This window comes from Anopheles marshallii, chromosome 2 (genome assembly GCF_943734725.1).
Source record: "Anopheles marshallii chromosome 2, idAnoMarsDA_429_01, whole genome shotgun sequence".
Lineage (NCBI taxonomy): Eukaryota > Metazoa > Arthropoda > Insecta > Diptera > Culicidae > Anopheles > Anopheles marshallii.
This window is the reverse complement of record NC_071326.1, coordinates 55,106,740-55,125,344: the sequence shown is the minus strand read 5'-3', so window position 1 is coordinate 55,125,344 and position 18,605 is coordinate 55,106,740. Positions and strand designations below refer to the sequence as shown.

The following is an 18,605-nucleotide window of genomic DNA, read 5'->3' as shown; positions in this document are numbered from 1 at the left end:
ACCGAGACTGCATTACATGTCGTTTCTAGCATGTTTTTAAAAAAGTATGTTTCAACCGTAGCGTTGTAAAATGATTTTATTTAAACAGGTAACGTATTCCATGGCTTCATTGTTCTATTATACGCGCTGATCGTCATATCCATAGATAAGGCTGATATTGTCCGGAAGCGGATCCATTAGCTCGACTATTGGATCCGCTGGCTTTTGTCAGTCGAGTACATTTTTGAGTTTCACGTACAAACAGCAAGAGAGAACCATACCGAATACCTGTATCACGCTTAACCCGAGCCCGATGGCACCCAGAATTATCAAATGATATTTTAGGTCATCCGTCATCTCGTATATGCAGCCCTATCAAAGAGATAGTTTTGAACGTCGAAAGCATGATTAGAAAGCAGCCCAACAACCCCAGTCCCAAAGTGCTATAACTCAGTATTATTTGGAAAATGAACATCGCTGGTCATGCGACAAACATACCGTATAGTGAATATTGCTAGGACCATCACGTAGACCGCACTTTGCAACCACAGTTATACAGCACGAATCTGGCACCAAACGACCCTCGGTTGGTTTTATCAGATCTTTGCGTCGTGACCGCAACCACACACTATGTCGCCAATCTTCGAATCGTATAGCACCGCAGCAGGAAAACTGTTCAGCAGGTCAATTCGACAGAATTTCCGTGTTGCGCGTCCGGCACAGGTGGTATATTGACACAGAACGACGCGTCGCGTAGCGTTCCATATGGATGTTGAAAGCAGTTGGAAGAAAGAAAGAAAAATAAAACATGGAAAAAGGTATTTAATTACTGTCAAATAGTTTTTTTTTCAGACAAATGTTATCTCGTCCAGTTTTAGCAAACGTTAGCAACTTTAACAAAGAGGAACAGGATGCTATGTTGTAATGCGTACCTCTTGCTGTAGGCTGTCGATAGCGTTTGTTTGCTGTTCACTCACACCGTAGTGCTCGATGAATGTTGCATTCAGGGTGTACTGCAGCTCCGTCTCGATTTGCGTTTCGTAAAGATAAGCTAACCCGCCCACAATGAATTCTAGCAGGAACACGATCAGTAGAACAAACGTATACTGTAAAAAAAACGAAACAGAGAACACATCAAAGAACAACAATAAAATAACCTCTAAGGGAAATTTAACATATAACTAACACACTGTAACATTTATGAGTGAACCATATCTCACGAATATCTCACATATCTCACAGCTGCCATCATATCGCAACAGTGTTGGAAAACAGATTCAACACTTCAACTATTGCACGCATTAACTCCTTCCAACGCATTTAAGGAGATGTGAATTTTGGTTTCCGACTTTCATTAATCGTAAGGTATAGGATTAAGTTAATGTAAAATGGAATATATTGATCATGTATAGTTGCAATTAAAAGCAATAGCAGCTCCCTTTCCATATTTTTAGTTGCATGTCAATATTATTTATTAGAGATTTTTTTATGAAGAACGGCCTATTTCTTTTGCCGTCTAGTGCTAAATCATTTTATCAAATTTGAGTTTTTTCAAGAAGAAACAATAACGGAAAATTTGAAATAGACTTAATAATTAATGCGTCTTTTGCAAATAATTACATCTGATCGAAGTGTTCTATCATTAGGAATATCTAATACTAATGTGTAAATGATTTTCCGAATTTTCCGATTATTGAAATTCAATACACGATTCGATGAGGCAGATGATTCGATTGAAGTATCAAGGACGATGTATTGCAAAAGATGATGCATCGTCATTGTAAGCATCGTTATTCTTTTCCTCACCAATAAATAGCATCACGTCTGTATTATGCGGACAGCCGACCATAGACCAAACGGGAGTTACCCAAGTAATGCGTATAGCTGTAGATTGGTTGGTAACGTTCGTTCGATGCTGGTGTCGATGCGTTCTGTCCGTAATGTAATTGCAATTAAATGGGAATCGTGACTGCGTATGCATAGTAATCAAATTTAATTTACAGACTATGGGCCACTTTCTTCGAAACTAGATGGTGCCCCGCTAGCTAATGTCAGGAGCCAGCAGTTAACGTTGTGCTGCGCATACGGATACATCGATTGTTCTTCATTCGGATCCACTGTTTACAGGATAGAAGAATCGCACACAAAACAAAATACGCGCGCACTATGCAAACGTTAGCATTCAATAGGCAAACATTTCCCGCGGCGTCAAGCGACGTATGTTTAAACATGACGGCTTTTGTACACAAACGCACGGTATGACCATTGCAAATTGTCACATTAACCCTGGTGGGAATTTGAGGTTATGTTAAAACATTCCAAGTATCGAACGTGACATTGTTACAGAACCACTGGAAACAGTGGAGGACGGAAGGAAAATGTAGAACGACCATTTGGCCATCGAAGCGTCCAAAAGTGACATAACATTAATTTATCGATTATAAACTTGTCGTTAGCATGATCAATTGAACATATATCAATGTGATTAATGACGAAGTCGAAATCTTTTCTGTCACTACAATTATCGAAAGTGAACTTAACGACACATAAAAGTGAAGCATGGCACCAAATATGAAAACTAATTGATTGCAACAACAGTTACATTTTTTTCGTCATCATTATTATACATTAAAATATTCATAACCTTCTTACTGCATTTCAAATCTGTTAAAGAAAATGCCTTGTGGAAATTGTGCTTTAGTCATTTAGTCATTGTTTAGTTTAGGGAAGTTAATAAAAAAAACTATATCGATCTCGGTCCTGAAACTTTATAGACCTAAGGCAAATTAATTTGGATTAGGATGTTATGTTAGAAAATTATAAGAAAGGTAATAGTTTTGTTCACGACAGTGCTGTAACAAAGTCGATATCGAAAGATTTAGACTCAATTTGATCCCGAATACCATAGTCCATTTACTAATTAAGGAAATCACCTTAACCAAGTTCTCGTATTGCTAGTGAAATAAATATATAGAAACATACAATAAAACATATAATTGGAATAATTTGAATAAACTTTACATATCTAATCAATGTAGACTTTTAGCCTAGTTTATCGTAGTTCAACTAATATATTGGATTGTTTAGATGAAGCTAGGAGATAATTATTTGATTTAGTACATTGTTTCATTGCTCTCTATGTTTAAAGGAACATTGATAGAACGAATGAAAGAATGATGCCAAAATCGATTAAGAGTTCAACATGTGTGGTCAAATGGGAACTCTGACAGTGTTAAATGATTTACTTCGTTTTATAAAACGGTGACAAACATAACCAAAACAGTTCAATCTTCAACATAGAACATCTCCTGGTTTCAGGCAATTCAATTACGGAGGAAATATGTATTTTGTTCAGTCCTTTTTCTCTTGCTATTCGCTTCATAAAATCGATACCAGGACAGTCGATTCATGTTCATTACTTACCAATACCAACACTCCTCGTTGCTCGTGCCATACTCCACAGCATCCGAGAATTCCACCAAAAACCGCTAACAAACCCGCGGCCAACAAAGCATACGTTCCGATAACATAATTGGTTGTTGATAGAAGAGAAATGTATTGATGTTTCCAAAATATCGTCCAAAGGGTGACGCCAATTATTACTAAACCTGATATCTGAAAGTGAAAAAAAAAAACATTTCAATGCAGAGAAACAAAACAAATCAATTTAATTCCCTCTCTTTGTAGTGCCACAACAACCCTGCATATAAGTATTTATTGGATTTAGTTTAGTTTACATTTGTTACTTATAGTTAGGCGAACAATCCAGCGAGCAATGGATCGGCCCAAAACAGATTTGGTATCTTTGTTGTCTTGTGACAGACCAGCGCAACCCGATACATTCATACATATATTTTATACTTTCATTTCAGGTGTATGTTATTCCGTTTGGGTGTTCTTAGAGTGGAACACATGTGCGTAAGTTGTTGCCATTTATTAAAAACACAATAATTAAATAAACACAATTTACAATACATTTTAGGGACAATTTAGTCATTTTAATTTTAAAATCAATTTTTATTTAATGAAAAGAGAAAAAAACGGAAATGGAAAACTTAAAAGTCCTACCAAAATGGTATGAGTTGCTACAAGAACTGAAGAAAAATGACACTCGTTCTACTCTGAAGAAACATGAGTGAGTAAAACATTAAAGAAGGAACAAATTGAAGGTTTTGAATAGTTCATTTATATTTCATCCACACTAGATTGCATCCCACCGTTGGGGAAATATGAGCTGAATAATAACGATAATGATGAACAGAAAACTAACATTATATTTTAAATGCAGTTGATGTTGTTTTACGAATCGCGTTTTCATTCCATCATCTAGCCCCGTTTTTGTAAGTTATACAACAGTTAAGATTTTAGATGTCGGGCCTGGACGTTCATACGACAAAAAAAGAACGGTCATATTTTGATGTTTCTTCTTATTGGAGAAGCAAAGAGGCGAAGAATTGAGCACTGTTAATCGACAATCACTTGATGCTTTGTGTTGGGGCTTTAGACTGCTCTCGTTCATTGGAACTGTGGCGACTAAGTGTTGCCATGGTCTTCATTTGCCAGCTGTGGCTAGGAATGCATCTGGTCTAAAAATGTTCTGGGTTCGGCCCATTTGGAAACGATCTTGCGATAGCTAAGACGTCTGGAAAGGAAATGGACGGAGTCGTACAGAAATCAATTAAGATAGCGATAAAGGCGAGCTGTGGCGCACTAGAAACGTTTACATTACTCGAACTTGCACAGCATGATGATAAAATCTGAATGAGCTGGAGGTTTCGTACCGCTGACCACATCAGTCTCAAGTAGCAGGCAGTGAAGCGTGGTCGTAAGCAATGGCAGGCTATGGGGCAATAGTTTGCTTTCGCTTGGTTACAGATGCTGTATTAATCGTGAATATACACATGACGGTACTATCGATCCAATGGTTTCTCTCGAATTTGCTTTACAAAGGCCTGTGGACAAACATTTGAATCAGCTAAGGTCGAAAATTCAGATTGGTGTAAATCTAAATTGCTGTATTATTTCGTAAAGAAATGTATTAAACGGTCTTTCTAAACGATGTCATTGTATTTGGCGTTTTTCTTGCTAACATTAAGTGTTATATGTATAGTGTGGTTCGTACCATCCATAGTTTGGTTTTAATTATTGATTTAATAAGACTCTAGTAGCTCCTTAGCATCAAAATTGTACGAAGTATAAACCACGACAAGCTGTTGTCATTTATTACAAACATTTCTATTACTATTAACAATGCTCACAGTTGCAGCACTTTCGGAACACTGCAGCTAGATTGCAATGTGTAAGATCATCAAATACATCTTAACGTACCAAATATGGATTGCAGATGAAGTGGGTTGTAAGTGGACGAGATAAACAAAGGGTTGAGATTATCTTTTAGTTGTAAGGGAGTTGATAATACCGCTAAAGCAGAGACATAATAGTAAGCGAAGTATTATACCAGCATATAAAATGCATGTATTCAATGAGAACGAACTTATCTGAGTACACATTTCTGAAGCAATATGAGACTCCCTGGGTTATTTTTTCTACTTTATTGACGTATTTTGTCTTGAAACCGGCCAAATACAAATAAATATCCCCCAAATATTATAGTTTTTCGATTGATCTTTGATGTCTTTAGTTCAACGTCGTTATAGTCAAAGTACCATGTTGTAAGAATGGCTACGACATTTACAAAAGTCTTGTGACAATCTAGATGAAAAGAAGAACAGCCGTCTGCGGAAATGAATTCTTAACAAAGACTCGTCACTAGATGCATTTGGTCCTGATTTTCTTAAGAACCAAAATCCTTTTTAAATTTTCCATATATGCGAAGCAAATTGTTAAAGAAATGTTATGGAAATATTTAATGAATGATAAACTTTTTGGGTTCGTGTAGTTAAAACTTTAGCATACCATGAAAATGAAAGCAAAAGTTAACAATAGCAAACCGATACCGAATTCTGTTTTCTTTTCATTCATAAAGAACGGCCAGCTCTTGCTCTTATACTTTTTTCAAAAAATAAAGGTAAATTAACTGGCTCAAGCGTTACATTCACAGAGTGTTCAATAAGTTTTAATGCTTATTTGGTTCGTCAAGTATGCGTCATTATTTTTGCCCCATGTTCATATCCTGTTCTGATATTGTTGTCAGTTTTAACTACACATATTTGCTTCAAAATGTGCACGGTGATGACTTTCTGTAAGTTGTTGTTCTTTTGGAGGGATGACCACAAACACGTTGAGCCGAACATATGTTTTCGTCTTTCAAGAACTTTGAATTTTGATACGCTTGTCAAGAATTTATTTTTTCAGATGAGATACTGTTCGTGTTGCAACAGCCACATGGTTGCTGCTGACATGACTATGACCTGTTCAACATGACCAGAGGTAAACTCGAACAGCTTCCAAACGCGGACACTTCCGTTAGTATTCTTTTGAGAAAAACACGCCAAATTCAACACGGTGTAAGTTACCTTTCGTTTTTGGTGCAGGTTGTTGTCTTCAGTTTCCGAAACCTCTAAGGAGATAAGCAGTACGTGTTTCAGCAGGATGATGTACCAAAACATAGATAATTTGATCCATACCTGGTTTCAGAACGATTTAACCGGGATTTTGGACTAAACTTTGTGGACTCCCAGGTCTCTGGATATGAATCCTTTCAACTTTTTGTTTCTTTCTGTTTGATGACGATTCTTAACGAATACAAGGTCGCCATTTTGGACTAGTTCAAGAAACTAATTTTCAAATCTCGGACAAAATTCCCATGCAAGTTCCACGGCAAGTGTGTGCCGTTTGTTTCTGGTTCGAGGAACGTGTAAAGTTCGTGAATTAATACGGAGTACTGTTTTTTTCTAAAGGTATGCTGTATAGGTTCTATGTAAACATAGCTTCGAAAAGCGAGAACCTTTTGTTGTTTATAGGTTAATAATAGGATAATAGCTATATATTATCTAGTTTTTTAATCGTGTTTTGAAACTTCATTTGAATTTATTGAACACCCTCGTCTCGTGCGAATTTTCACTGCTAATTTGATCAATAATTACATATGAAGTAAATAAATAAAATCTAGTAACTACATTTTTAATTTACAGCCGTCTTACCCAATTATTTTATTTCGTTGAACAACGCAAGAATGTGTTATGTGAAAAATTCGATGCGTCATGTGAGCTAATTAGGCGTTAATTAATGGTTGACTAGCTTCTGATTCCTGAAAATAATAGGGTCATGAATCGTATGTCCATTAAGGGAAGCTTTTTTCATACCAGCCCATTTTAAGGACAATTTTTATGGGCGTCAAGAGTGATAGTGGTATTAAATTTTCGAATCGAATGAGAATGCAATAAATCTTCATTAACGTTTAAATTAGAAGGATAGAAAATGAGAACTTTTGCTAGGATTTAAGATTTTCTTTTCTCTCTTTCATAATCAATACTTTATACTAAGCACTTACACTAAGCATAGTACAGCTTGTTATAGAAACATAATTGATCCAACCGGAAAAAACTATGAAATAATTGTTTTTAAATGTTTGGAATTGGATGTAACAATTCAATAATTTAATACAATTTCATGCACTCAGTTCTCAGTTCCTTCCTCTTTCAATGATTGTGTTATTGCTTTGCAATCACATTTGACGTATAATGACAGACTTGTACCAAAATAAGTCATTTATCTACGCCGTAATAGATCTATATCTCAATGAAGCACAATTTTACGTACTTATGTATTGTTACATTTGGTATCCTTTTCTGTTATATTTCCTATTGCAAGCATATTTTGACAAGTTTTACACTACCTTAATGGTTCTCCAAAAAGTATGTTGAAATTGAGTTGCTAGTGACGATTGCTATCGATGGAGTGATTGGTAGACAAACTAGTTTTCAAGTACAAGTTAAACACGGCATCAGTGGTACGGTGACAGGACTGAACCAGTTTTCTTCAAGTATTGCCAACGTACCGCTTCTTCAAGCATGATAAAACTCCCCCGAAAAAAGGAAAATAGTTGCGCAGTGATAATACAATAGTTCAATGTGTGTGATGTCCGCTGTATGAATGAACCCGAACAGAATTCAGACACTTGATTCTAGTACCTTGCTAAAATTCGCAGAAGCTGGAACCGAATGTTCAAAAGCTTTGAACACATGCGGTGAATGAAAAAAAAAACAAACAACGAAAGCGAATATCTTTAACAGCTTCGTGGAAAGGATTTTCACACTGAAATGCTATTCTATTTCAAACTGTTCCTTTTATTTGCAAACCAATTTTCCCACTGCTGGAGGTGGATTAAATGATAGATTTGACAGGCACATCATTCACAGGTGTCCACGTGTGCCATATAGGGTAAGAAAATTGATCGAATGAACAAAAGCCATAATTGGTATCTTCCTCTGCTTTTGCATTGAGCATTTGAAACCTATCGTGAATGGAGGAACGAGAATTTTGTGACTTTGTCGATGTACAAAGTTACGGCGGGATTTTGAAACGAAACACGATGACTTTTCGCGAGATGTAGCAATTATCAATACTCTTTCTAATCAAGTTGACGAGTTGCGCTAAAAATAAAACTTCTGAATTCGTTGGAAGTTCTGCTTTGTTAACACAATTTCAGAATTCTACCCCATTATCTAAGGTTTTGGATAGTATAGATGAAATATTTCATTTAATAGTTTAATTTAAATATTCATTAGTCTACGATACGCACAAGAATGTAAATAAAATTCAAAAGATTGCCCAATTACATAGAACGGCAAAAATTCATACTGTTGTTGCTGTATAAAGCAAATGTAATTTTTCATTAATGCCAATGTTTACCAGCGTAAGTTCATGATGAGATAAAAATAACAACAATACCTAATGTAATATTATTTCAAAAAGTGTACAACTATTTATCAAGTGCTTTAAAAAAGGCTCTCAACACCGGTGACACATGGCTAGTGGAAATAAATATTCAGGCCTAAAGCATTTAGAAAAACAGACAGTTTTGAGAACCCGCAAACATTATTCAGAGACGATACTGGTCAGAATGTATTTGAATGTCCATTCATTACGATCTGTCAACGAGGTATTTCAACAGCGGAAATCCATGCTGAATACGAGGTTTGTTGTTGCGTCTCCAAATCATAATGGGACTCAGATGATTTTCTAGAAGACTCGTTCCAGTTTCATGTATACCTAACTCACATTAAATGTTATAAAAATGGCTAAAGTTTCGCATTCACATTCGAAACTTGTTCAATCTACATTTTGTTTACTGTACTGTTTGAGATGATCAATTTAATGTTCGAGTTAGTATTCTGAGCAAGGATTTTGGGTTTTAACCAGGAGTTCAATTCAATTACACGAATCTAAAAACATTACATAAGCACCCTCCCTCCCCCGATAATTCACATTACTTAATCCAAGATCTTACTATGCATGTGCAACAACCCAAAGTTTTCATAATACACAAGAGATACGAGCTCTACCCACAACTCTAGGTCAAGTTTCAATTTATGTAGACATTTTCATAGAATATTTTAATATATCTAAGTAAATTTAGATGTTTTAGCATTATATTTGAAGCTGCATAGCTTTTTTCGAACATCATTTTCAAATAACTCCGAAATGAGGATGTCATCTTCGGCACGCAAACAGTGAATTATGTTTCTCTCAGACTGAATCGCAAATATTTGCTTTTTTTTGTTTTATATCCTTTGGACATTGATTGCTGACAAACATACAATGCAACTGTGTATATTTTTTTGATTTAGAATTCTGTGATACGACATATGACCGACGCATGCAAAACCCCGTTTTTTTGTAAATCATGTATAATTCCCCACTTGTTTGTTGATTGTACAATAATGTTTTGATAAAAAATGAAATATAATTGAAAGTTCGGTTACGTTACCCCATGATGATGGTTTCTATATCATTGAGAACACAACTAGGAGGTTACTTCATAAAAGAACATATATACTACATGCCTTACTTTTACATTCCATAAGTTTCGGTGCAGCGCATTGTTCATAATTTTAAGATAAAGAGAAAATGGGGGAGAATGAATTGCAGTGGCGTAACTACTCCTAGTGAACCATAGCGAATATCAATACTTTACCGACAAAACAAAAGAATATCTAATCGATCGCGTACTTACCAGAAATATGGTGTTGAATATGTGCAACGAATACTTGATAAAGTTAATGCTGCAACAATCAGAGTCTCGTGTTTTCTGCTTTGGTTTTGTCAGCTTCTTATTTTGGCTGATCCGGGAAGTGCTTTGGCTATTGTTGTTACCAGGCTCAGTGCTGCTAACGATGGCAGGATTCTGTTTTGCTCGTCTACCCATCATGGATGTCGTGCCCTCAGCTGTAGACCCGGTGTAGATTATGCTCTCTGGTTCGAATGGCTCGATTTCGGATGTATCGTCCGGTTTAAGAAAATGCCCCATCGGCAAAGATTCGCTCAAAGTGGGAAGTGTCGGATAAAGCAAAGCGAACGATTTTCCAAAAAGTTACTTCGCCAACATTATACAACTGGCGTAGCAAACACTCGGAGAAGGTTCGTACGGGTAGTTAGTTATCGGTTATTTATGGCACGGTGTATAACACAACCCAAGTATAATCGATTTTGGCTCGACTCACAAACAGCCAAATTCTAACGAGTCCATCGTGATGGTATCATAAATATTCTAACGTGTGTGAACCTGGACCTTGTGGCTATTACAAAGGCGCAAACGTAGTGCATGTTAGTAATGCCACCGATAAACTGTGGTCTACAGGCGTTTTATTTGTCTGCTTTTAAACTAGTGCTACGCACTTTTCGAACAGCTCTCCCTACATTACTATACTCCGCATAGCCTAGTGAGCACACAGGCAATGCCGCTGCTCGTGCTCGAAGTCCGGATCGAATAATATTGACTCGAGATTGTAACAATGCAGGACTCGAGATTTGAGCAACGGCAACCGAGAAAGGTGGTCAATTAAAATCGAACACTTGCAATGGTTGTTTTTCGTAGATATTTTGGATCTCGTTACTTACTGTGCCGACCGTTCTGCATCCTTAAGATGTAGGGTGCAACATCTTCAACTGTGCCGATTTCAACTTATTGTTTGTATCATCAAGCTATAATATTTCACTTTTGGCTTTGTCATTTATTGACGAATCCTCGTTTTGAATTCACAATTTTTGTCAAATCGATAGGTTTGATGCATTTTCCATCAGTTGTACATTAAAATTCGATATTCAATGTATTAGAAGTTTCATCTGATAACAGCGCGTTCGTATTGACAGTTTGATTGAGCAGGCTGTACTTAGGTTATCTTTTGAACAAGATAGAAATTGATTTGGGTTTATCTTTTGTTTCAGCAACATTTGAAGAGGGTTTCAATGTACTTGAAAGGTTTTTTGTTAGCGAATTTTTTTATCAAGTTGCTACATTCCATTGCTTCCGTCACATCTCAATTTTTGCTGAGTTTTGCACCTGGAAAGGAAAACGAAAACATTGTTCTGTGTCATTGTTCTATATCAACTCAATTTTTGTTATTTGTTTATATAGTTTGCGAGGCATTTTCAATTAAGATAATGTTCAGAAGGAACTTAACATTAACAATTAATTCTATAGTTTGATTGAATGTAGTTTCACGAATTATTTGTGGTATTAAATGAATCCCACAAATATGCAACTGATCAGCCCCGTACACTTACATTTTACGTTACTGTGAATCTATCCATGTACGTTGTCTGTAAGTCGCATACAGACTAAATGTGTTGTGCTTGTAATGAAAAAACTAGGAATGCAGAAGTGAGCATACTGGGGTCTATAAGCAAGTGTTCAGGATGAAACTTTGTATAAATTAACGTTTATCACAGATAAATCTGAAAACTTTCGCGGAACAATTGTTTAAGAAATCATCCAGAAAACCGTCGCCGATAGCGCTGATACGAAACGTAAAAAAAAATCTCGCTTCAAAAATTCTTAAGCAAATAACGATTTCACGCCTTGTGGCAGCACCTAGAAAATTGTAATGCTTCGTATCGGTATACCGTGGAATGGAGAAAAAGAAAAGGGAAAAAGTTTTCGGACGAATAGAACTACAAACGAATACCGTCCAAAAGGCTAGGAACGAGGCACGAAAAAAACTTTTTCCATTACCAAGATAGCGTACGACGATGCTGTTATTGTTGTTATTCGTTGTAGAAAATTCTTGTATCTAACTTTAGCTTCCCTGCTAAAGATTATCGTATTAACGAATTCATACTCAAGTTATTTTTTACGGGAAATTACACATGATTATTTACATGGAATTAAATACATGACACTTTTGTTAATAAAGCAAAGATTTTGGCACTTAACACATTAAAACTACATTTAATGTATTACTATAATACTATAAGTAATATGTGATGTTTATGGAACGTAATATAAATGAATATGTAACAAATGAAATTATATTTCTGTTAGTTGTCAATCGTAAACTTGTATAAAGCGTTATTCTGTTTGCTTTATTAGTATTTTGTACACTTTCAGTTACCAACTTATTCTTTGGCTTTGTGATACTACAGCTTCCCCTTTTTTGTGCATTTTTTGGTTTTCCATGACTTGTTTCATAAATGACTATCTAATCAACTATCAAATGTTTCATAAATGACGAAAAGGGGTAACTCTTGATCATTTTAATTCATAAGTGAAAGTCAAGTACAAGTCAAAAAACTAACTAATTGTTGCAACGGAAATTACAATAAATGTAAGGTAGTACACCTGTTTTTTTACAAAGGTACATGAAAATTGTTCCGAAGGTGCATTATGTTTCAATTTTTAGCTTACATCCTGCTGGTATATAATTTCGAAAGACAAACATGTCGGTTCTAGTCATAGGCTCTGTTCAACGTAGGAAAGAATCATCTATTCACAAGGATTGCGCAAAACTGTAACATTGTAGTAAGTACGTTAGGCAGTACGTGGGTTGTGACTTGGGATTGTGTTTACCCACACTAAAAATAGCATCAAATTGGTAGCAATATTCCCAGCATGCAGCTTACTGTGAGCTATCCAACATCTCACAAGTCACCAAAATTGCTTGAATAATAACCAAAAGACTGAGAATGATATGGCTAATGGATAACGGTCCCAGGACAGATGAGTAGTCCTTCCCAGTATGCATATGAACAACAACAAAAAATGCAACAACTGTTCGTTGAAACTTGTGATGTATCAGACAAACTGAAATAGCTGTAGCAAGCTCGTGAATAATGTTTGGCAAGGAGCATTTTTCTTAGCTGATGATCGAAATAAGCGACAAAAAACTGTAAATAATGTTTACCCTAATGTAATGTTTACTCTAACATCCCATTCTATTCTTATAATTTAATTACAAGAGTTAAAATTTTATAGTCTAACACAAAAATAACTACAAAATATACTTCTCCTCAAAACTTATAATATTTCACATGTATGGTATTACCGTGTAGCATTACGTGTAAGGTATATGAACAAAATCGTAAATAAATAGTTTGGCCCTGCTGTGGTTTGCTCTTTGGTAGCTATAGTGATTCTTGCTATATTAAAGTGAATAGTAATTGATGCAATAACGCGGCCAAAAACGTGGGAGCTATTAAAACTAGTTTAAAAAAACCTTTGTTTTATTCTAAATCCATGAATAGAACTCCATAACTCCAAAATAGTGATTTCATTCAAAACCGTTTAGTGCGAGTGGAATTGTTGAAAACTTTAAGTTTAGCACATCATCACATGAACTGAATAAAATGAAAAGCGTATTTGTAATTTTAAATCTTAAATAAGTAAAACTCTAAACATATCAAAGCATATGCAGACATGTAGGCTACCGGTTTATACCAAGCAGCTTTTTACGGATTTTACTGCAGGAATGGACCTACTATAGGAAATGCCAGTAAGTTGGAGCAACTATGAGAAACAGCCAGACTTTCCAACACTTTCCAAGAAAAGTGACTACTTGTTTAGACAAAACTAAAATATGTTACCGAAGTAAATGGCAAACGGAAGGCAAGACCGTTTCTGTTTCTGAAAGGTCTATAGAGCATTTTTAAAGTGAACGAAGCCTTAGTGGATAAGAAATACGTTAAATATATGCGGCAATGTAAGCGAAATGTAAACACAAATGTCTACAGTGCAATGAAACATGCAATCGTGAACGTGACTTTACTTGCATAAACTCAATCGGTGGAAGAAGGAATTGAACGATTTTCAATGTTTAGAAAAAACTCAACTACCGACTTGAACAGAATACATAGCAATATAAATAACCATGAAAAATATACAAAACCCTTTTATTAGGCAACCAGTGGCAATAATGAATTATGATTATTTAGTTTTAATTTTATTTACAATCGATTGTTTAATGTAACATAACATAACATGGGCTATCTGTGCTTTTCAAAAGCTCCCACAAAAATTTCCAAATATATGTTCCAAATATCTATGTATCTATTCATCGATCTAAGTCGTATATGAATAAAATTTGTATGAAAAATTATAATTAATATTCAAAAAATACTAAAACAGTCACATATTCCGAAGATAGTTAAAGATACCTACTCCACACATGAAAGCAAATAGCTTAGTTGGAGTGCAAGGTGTGATTAAAAGCAAAGCATAAGTAACATCGTTTTAATTTTCGATTGCTATGTTTCATGAATAATTCAAAAATAAATATTAAGTCAAGCAGAAGCGGTTTCCATTTAACACGATGATGAAACGATGATTCAGCTAGAATGGGCCTCCTGCTCTTGAAATTGATACTGAACTATCCAACATAACTTCCAACGGATAGTGAGGCCGTTGTGGGAGTGAAATTTATCGTTTGCACTATATCAATATCAACTTCAGCGTGAAATATGACGTTTCCGAATTCGAGCTGCGAGCAATGGCGAATTTCCAAATGGATTGATTTCTCCAATGCTCTCTCTCTCTTTTTTTTCTCTCTCTCCCTCTCTCTCTCTTTCTCGCTTGCTCTTTGGTCTAAAGAGCTGCAATATAATTTTATGTTTGATATAATTGGAATATTTAATCAGCAAAGTAGCAGTTATCCAAGAATCATGTCGTTTATACAACTTTTACAACGCTTATCGTACAATGTTTCAGTTTATGGTAAATTAAAAGCTAACATTTACAATAAAGAGGAACAAACAATTAAGAAAACATACAGGAAAATGCAGACAGAAAACAACAAATTACCTAGTATGATTTATTGGGTCGAGGTGGTCATTGCGTAAGGATCTACAGACTGAAGTATTAGCAGACATCGGAATTCTAAAAACACATAATGAAAAATTTTACCTAAATAAATAGAATCGAAAAAAAATCCAAGCTTTAGTTCAATATGGATCATTAGTATAGCAATTGCAGTTTCGGCCAATCGATAGCTGCACTTGTAATGTAAATTTTAAAAGAATGTCAAGGAAGTGTGATGGTAATTTATTCAAATTCAAATAAATCTTGCTGCAAAACATAAAATTATAAAGAGTTCAGCGTTTGAAAATGGCTTGCCAGGCACAAATTTTTAAAAGCTTTCAATTTGCAAAACGTGACAGCAAAGCTATGAAAACCTACAGGTAGTTCAATGTTTGGGTACAGAATATTTGACGAAAGTTCCCAAAAAATCGATCTACACCCTAACCTGCCTAACCTCAGTGGGACGTGATGATTGTTACACTCAGTGCCCAGATTGTCATGACCCTGATTGCTTATGTATGTATGTGTGTGGGTGTTTGTGCCTGTTTTTTGTGACCTCAGTTTTACATGCTCTTTCATTTTTCCGTGGACTTGTATTATAATGATGAGTTCGCAAGGAAAAGGTGATCGTCCATAATAAACGTTTTCAGACCTGAGCCTCCATAAATTATGGTAAAAGGGATACCACGTGTTTGTTATTTCGATTCGTGTTCAGTTAACGTACAGTATAAGATGGTCGCTAGCGCTCTTAAATCATAGAACAGAAAAGGAGGACATAAAAGCGGTAAACGTAAAACAGATTCGAATAAAAAATAATCGACTGGATTTAATAGTAGCGGTAAATAATGGAACATATGCAGAAACATTCTATTACCAAGCCTCAAGAATAGAAAGAGAATAAGAAAATGGAAATTGGTTTATGCCAGTGGTTGACAAAATACGACTATCGAGTCGCTTCCAACACTTTTTATTGTGACTCGTGTCAAACTTTTTACATACGAACCTTATTGCTGTGAATATTCGAATTCGAAATTATAGAATTTGTACTAATTTTCTTTGAGAACAATGGGATTCTTCTTTATCCGTTTATCCGTTTATCCGGAAGGAGCATACAAATATTTCTAACTAACTATATATTTGATCGCGCTACGATAATAAAATGCATGATTGTATGATTAGGCATGTATTGCTATCTTAATTTCTAGCAGCTTAGCTAGAAAATGATTAAGATTAAATAAAATAAGTTATAAACAAATTTTTTAAAAGGCGAAGAAAGGTATTTTCGACCAATTTTTTTCGATTTTTTTTGTCTTTAAAACTTATTCCATGGGTTTATATGCTATTTGACTCGTTTGCAAACTTTGTCAAATGCTCAAATCTCGACTGGCCCGCAACCCCCAGTACATTGGACGTAATTTTTGGGCTATGGTTAATTCAAGTCACAAACAAGTAGCCGCCAGGTGCAGCCAAACTGAAATTATTTTTAAAATTTGAATGGATATGAAGATATTCTAATTCTAATACTAAAACATTCACCCGATAGACGATTTGTGACAAATTATATATGCATGCTACATCTTTGCACATATCAATTTGAGACGTGTTATCGTGTGTTGTAAATTTGTATTTATGCAAGGTATTTTTCAAGAAGCTGAAACTAACTTCTGTTTAAATACCCATATTTGTACTCGCTTAAAACTAGTATAGCAACTTTAACTCAATCGTATTTTTGCTCAAGCCTTTGCTAAACACATCGCCGATAAAACAGACTATTTACTACACTCGTGCGCATCCATAAACACGTGGTAAGAAATTAAATGAAACTCAAGTGAAACCTCCTCCTGTATGAAAGGTGAACACAATTCACACGATCCATCCATTGCAAAATAATGCTCAGATAATTTTGAAATATCGATCAACCTAAAAAGAGAAGGTATCAAAAGCATGTCGAAGCTGGCACAAGAATAGAAACGACCATGATACAGGTTATGATTTATCTTCGTGTTAAAAGCGATGGAGGTATTAGATGTACGGTCTGCCCGTTCTTTCGTTAATATGGTGGTGGTGGCGATGTTGTGAAGGTATGGGCACTTCACTTTGATAACATTTGTACAACATATTTTCGAACAGCTTTTGGTTTCACATTCGTGTCACGTGGGACACATATTTTTTTGTCTGAATTTATATATAGGTTTCCGCGTATTGCGATATTGAATGTAGCAATTGTTGGGTATTGTGTGTGTGTGTGTGTGTTCCATGTATGTCATTTAGTAATCAATACCGGTTGATTAAGCTCGTTAACGGTTGGCGCATTTGTGAAATCAGAGTTTAATTACAATTAATTGTTTCTCATCACATTTGATTTTCTCGTTATCGTGTGTTCAGCTGTGAATTTTGCGCCCGAATCAATGTAACATGTTACATTCCATAACATTAAATTCTGGAACATGGAACATGCTTTTTTCATCAAAAACACTTTTAATGCATCCTTTCATCCTTCGCTTTGGGGCCCATGATTTATATTTATGTTACGTTAAACCACACATTTGCACATGACTATCACATCGTATTTCTATTTTGCTACAAGTTTACGTATACATAAATCACGTCACAAATTCATTGTGCAAATATGCTATCTTCAAATATGAAATTCACTTCTCACTGAACCAATATCACGAAACCCATTTTCAAATATGCCTCTCGTTGTTCACACACTGGATCTGGCCTGAAGTAATATCGAGCTCAATATCGCATTGCACACATTATGCCACACATTAAATTAGTATTATAGAATAAAATTATCACATAGAATTATCGAATGACCATATATTTTAAAATATTGTATTCCTATACGTAAGCTTAAAGGAACTACCAAATTGCCAGATTTTTAATAAAAAAACACAGACCAATGACACACACACTACCACACATGGAAGCAACGGGTTGTCCGCATTCCTATCGAGATTGTGTTTTGTCGATCATCCATGACAGAAACTACACAGCTACTGGACAAACGAGTTCGAGATTTAATCACTGTAGGCTCAGTAACGTTAAACTCGCAATATATTGGTGTTCCAAAATGCAACATCTTTATGCCTAATCACTGAACAAACTTTTAACATAAGCAAATCATAAAAAGTTATGAATAAACAAAGACTGCTGGTTGATGACGTCACTCCTTCGCCTTACCGGTACGATCGCAAACGGTCACTCAAGACACATACGCTCGAACAAGTGTAGATGGATGATCCCGAGACAACTACGCGCACACGCACCGCGGCACCTTCCTATCACCGCAGTAAAAATTGGAGTTTAAGTTACACGAGCGCCAACGATTTATTGTACAGCTTGCAAACGTTTTTCGACTGTTTTTTCTGTAATCTTCAGTAACAGTTAATCACATACGAAATATTATACGAAAACACTGTACGCG

General features: G+C 35.5%; 1 protein-coding gene across 1 annotated transcript; it reads right to left on the bottom strand.

Annotated features, from left to right (window-relative positions):
• Positions 1–207: 207 nt before the first annotated feature.
• On the bottom strand, positions 208–10,411 carry LOC128708328 (CD151 antigen-like). Its single transcript, XM_053803302.1, has 5 exons — positions 10,118–10,411; positions 3,403–3,594; positions 912–1,085; positions 478–651; positions 208–351 (listed from the first exon to the last, which is right to left on the bottom strand). The coding sequence occupies exons 1-5, from the start codon at positions 10,409–10,411 to the stop codon at positions 208–210; spliced, it is 978 nt and encodes a 325-aa protein (XP_053659277.1).
• Positions 10,412–18,605: the final 8,194 nt, after the last annotated feature.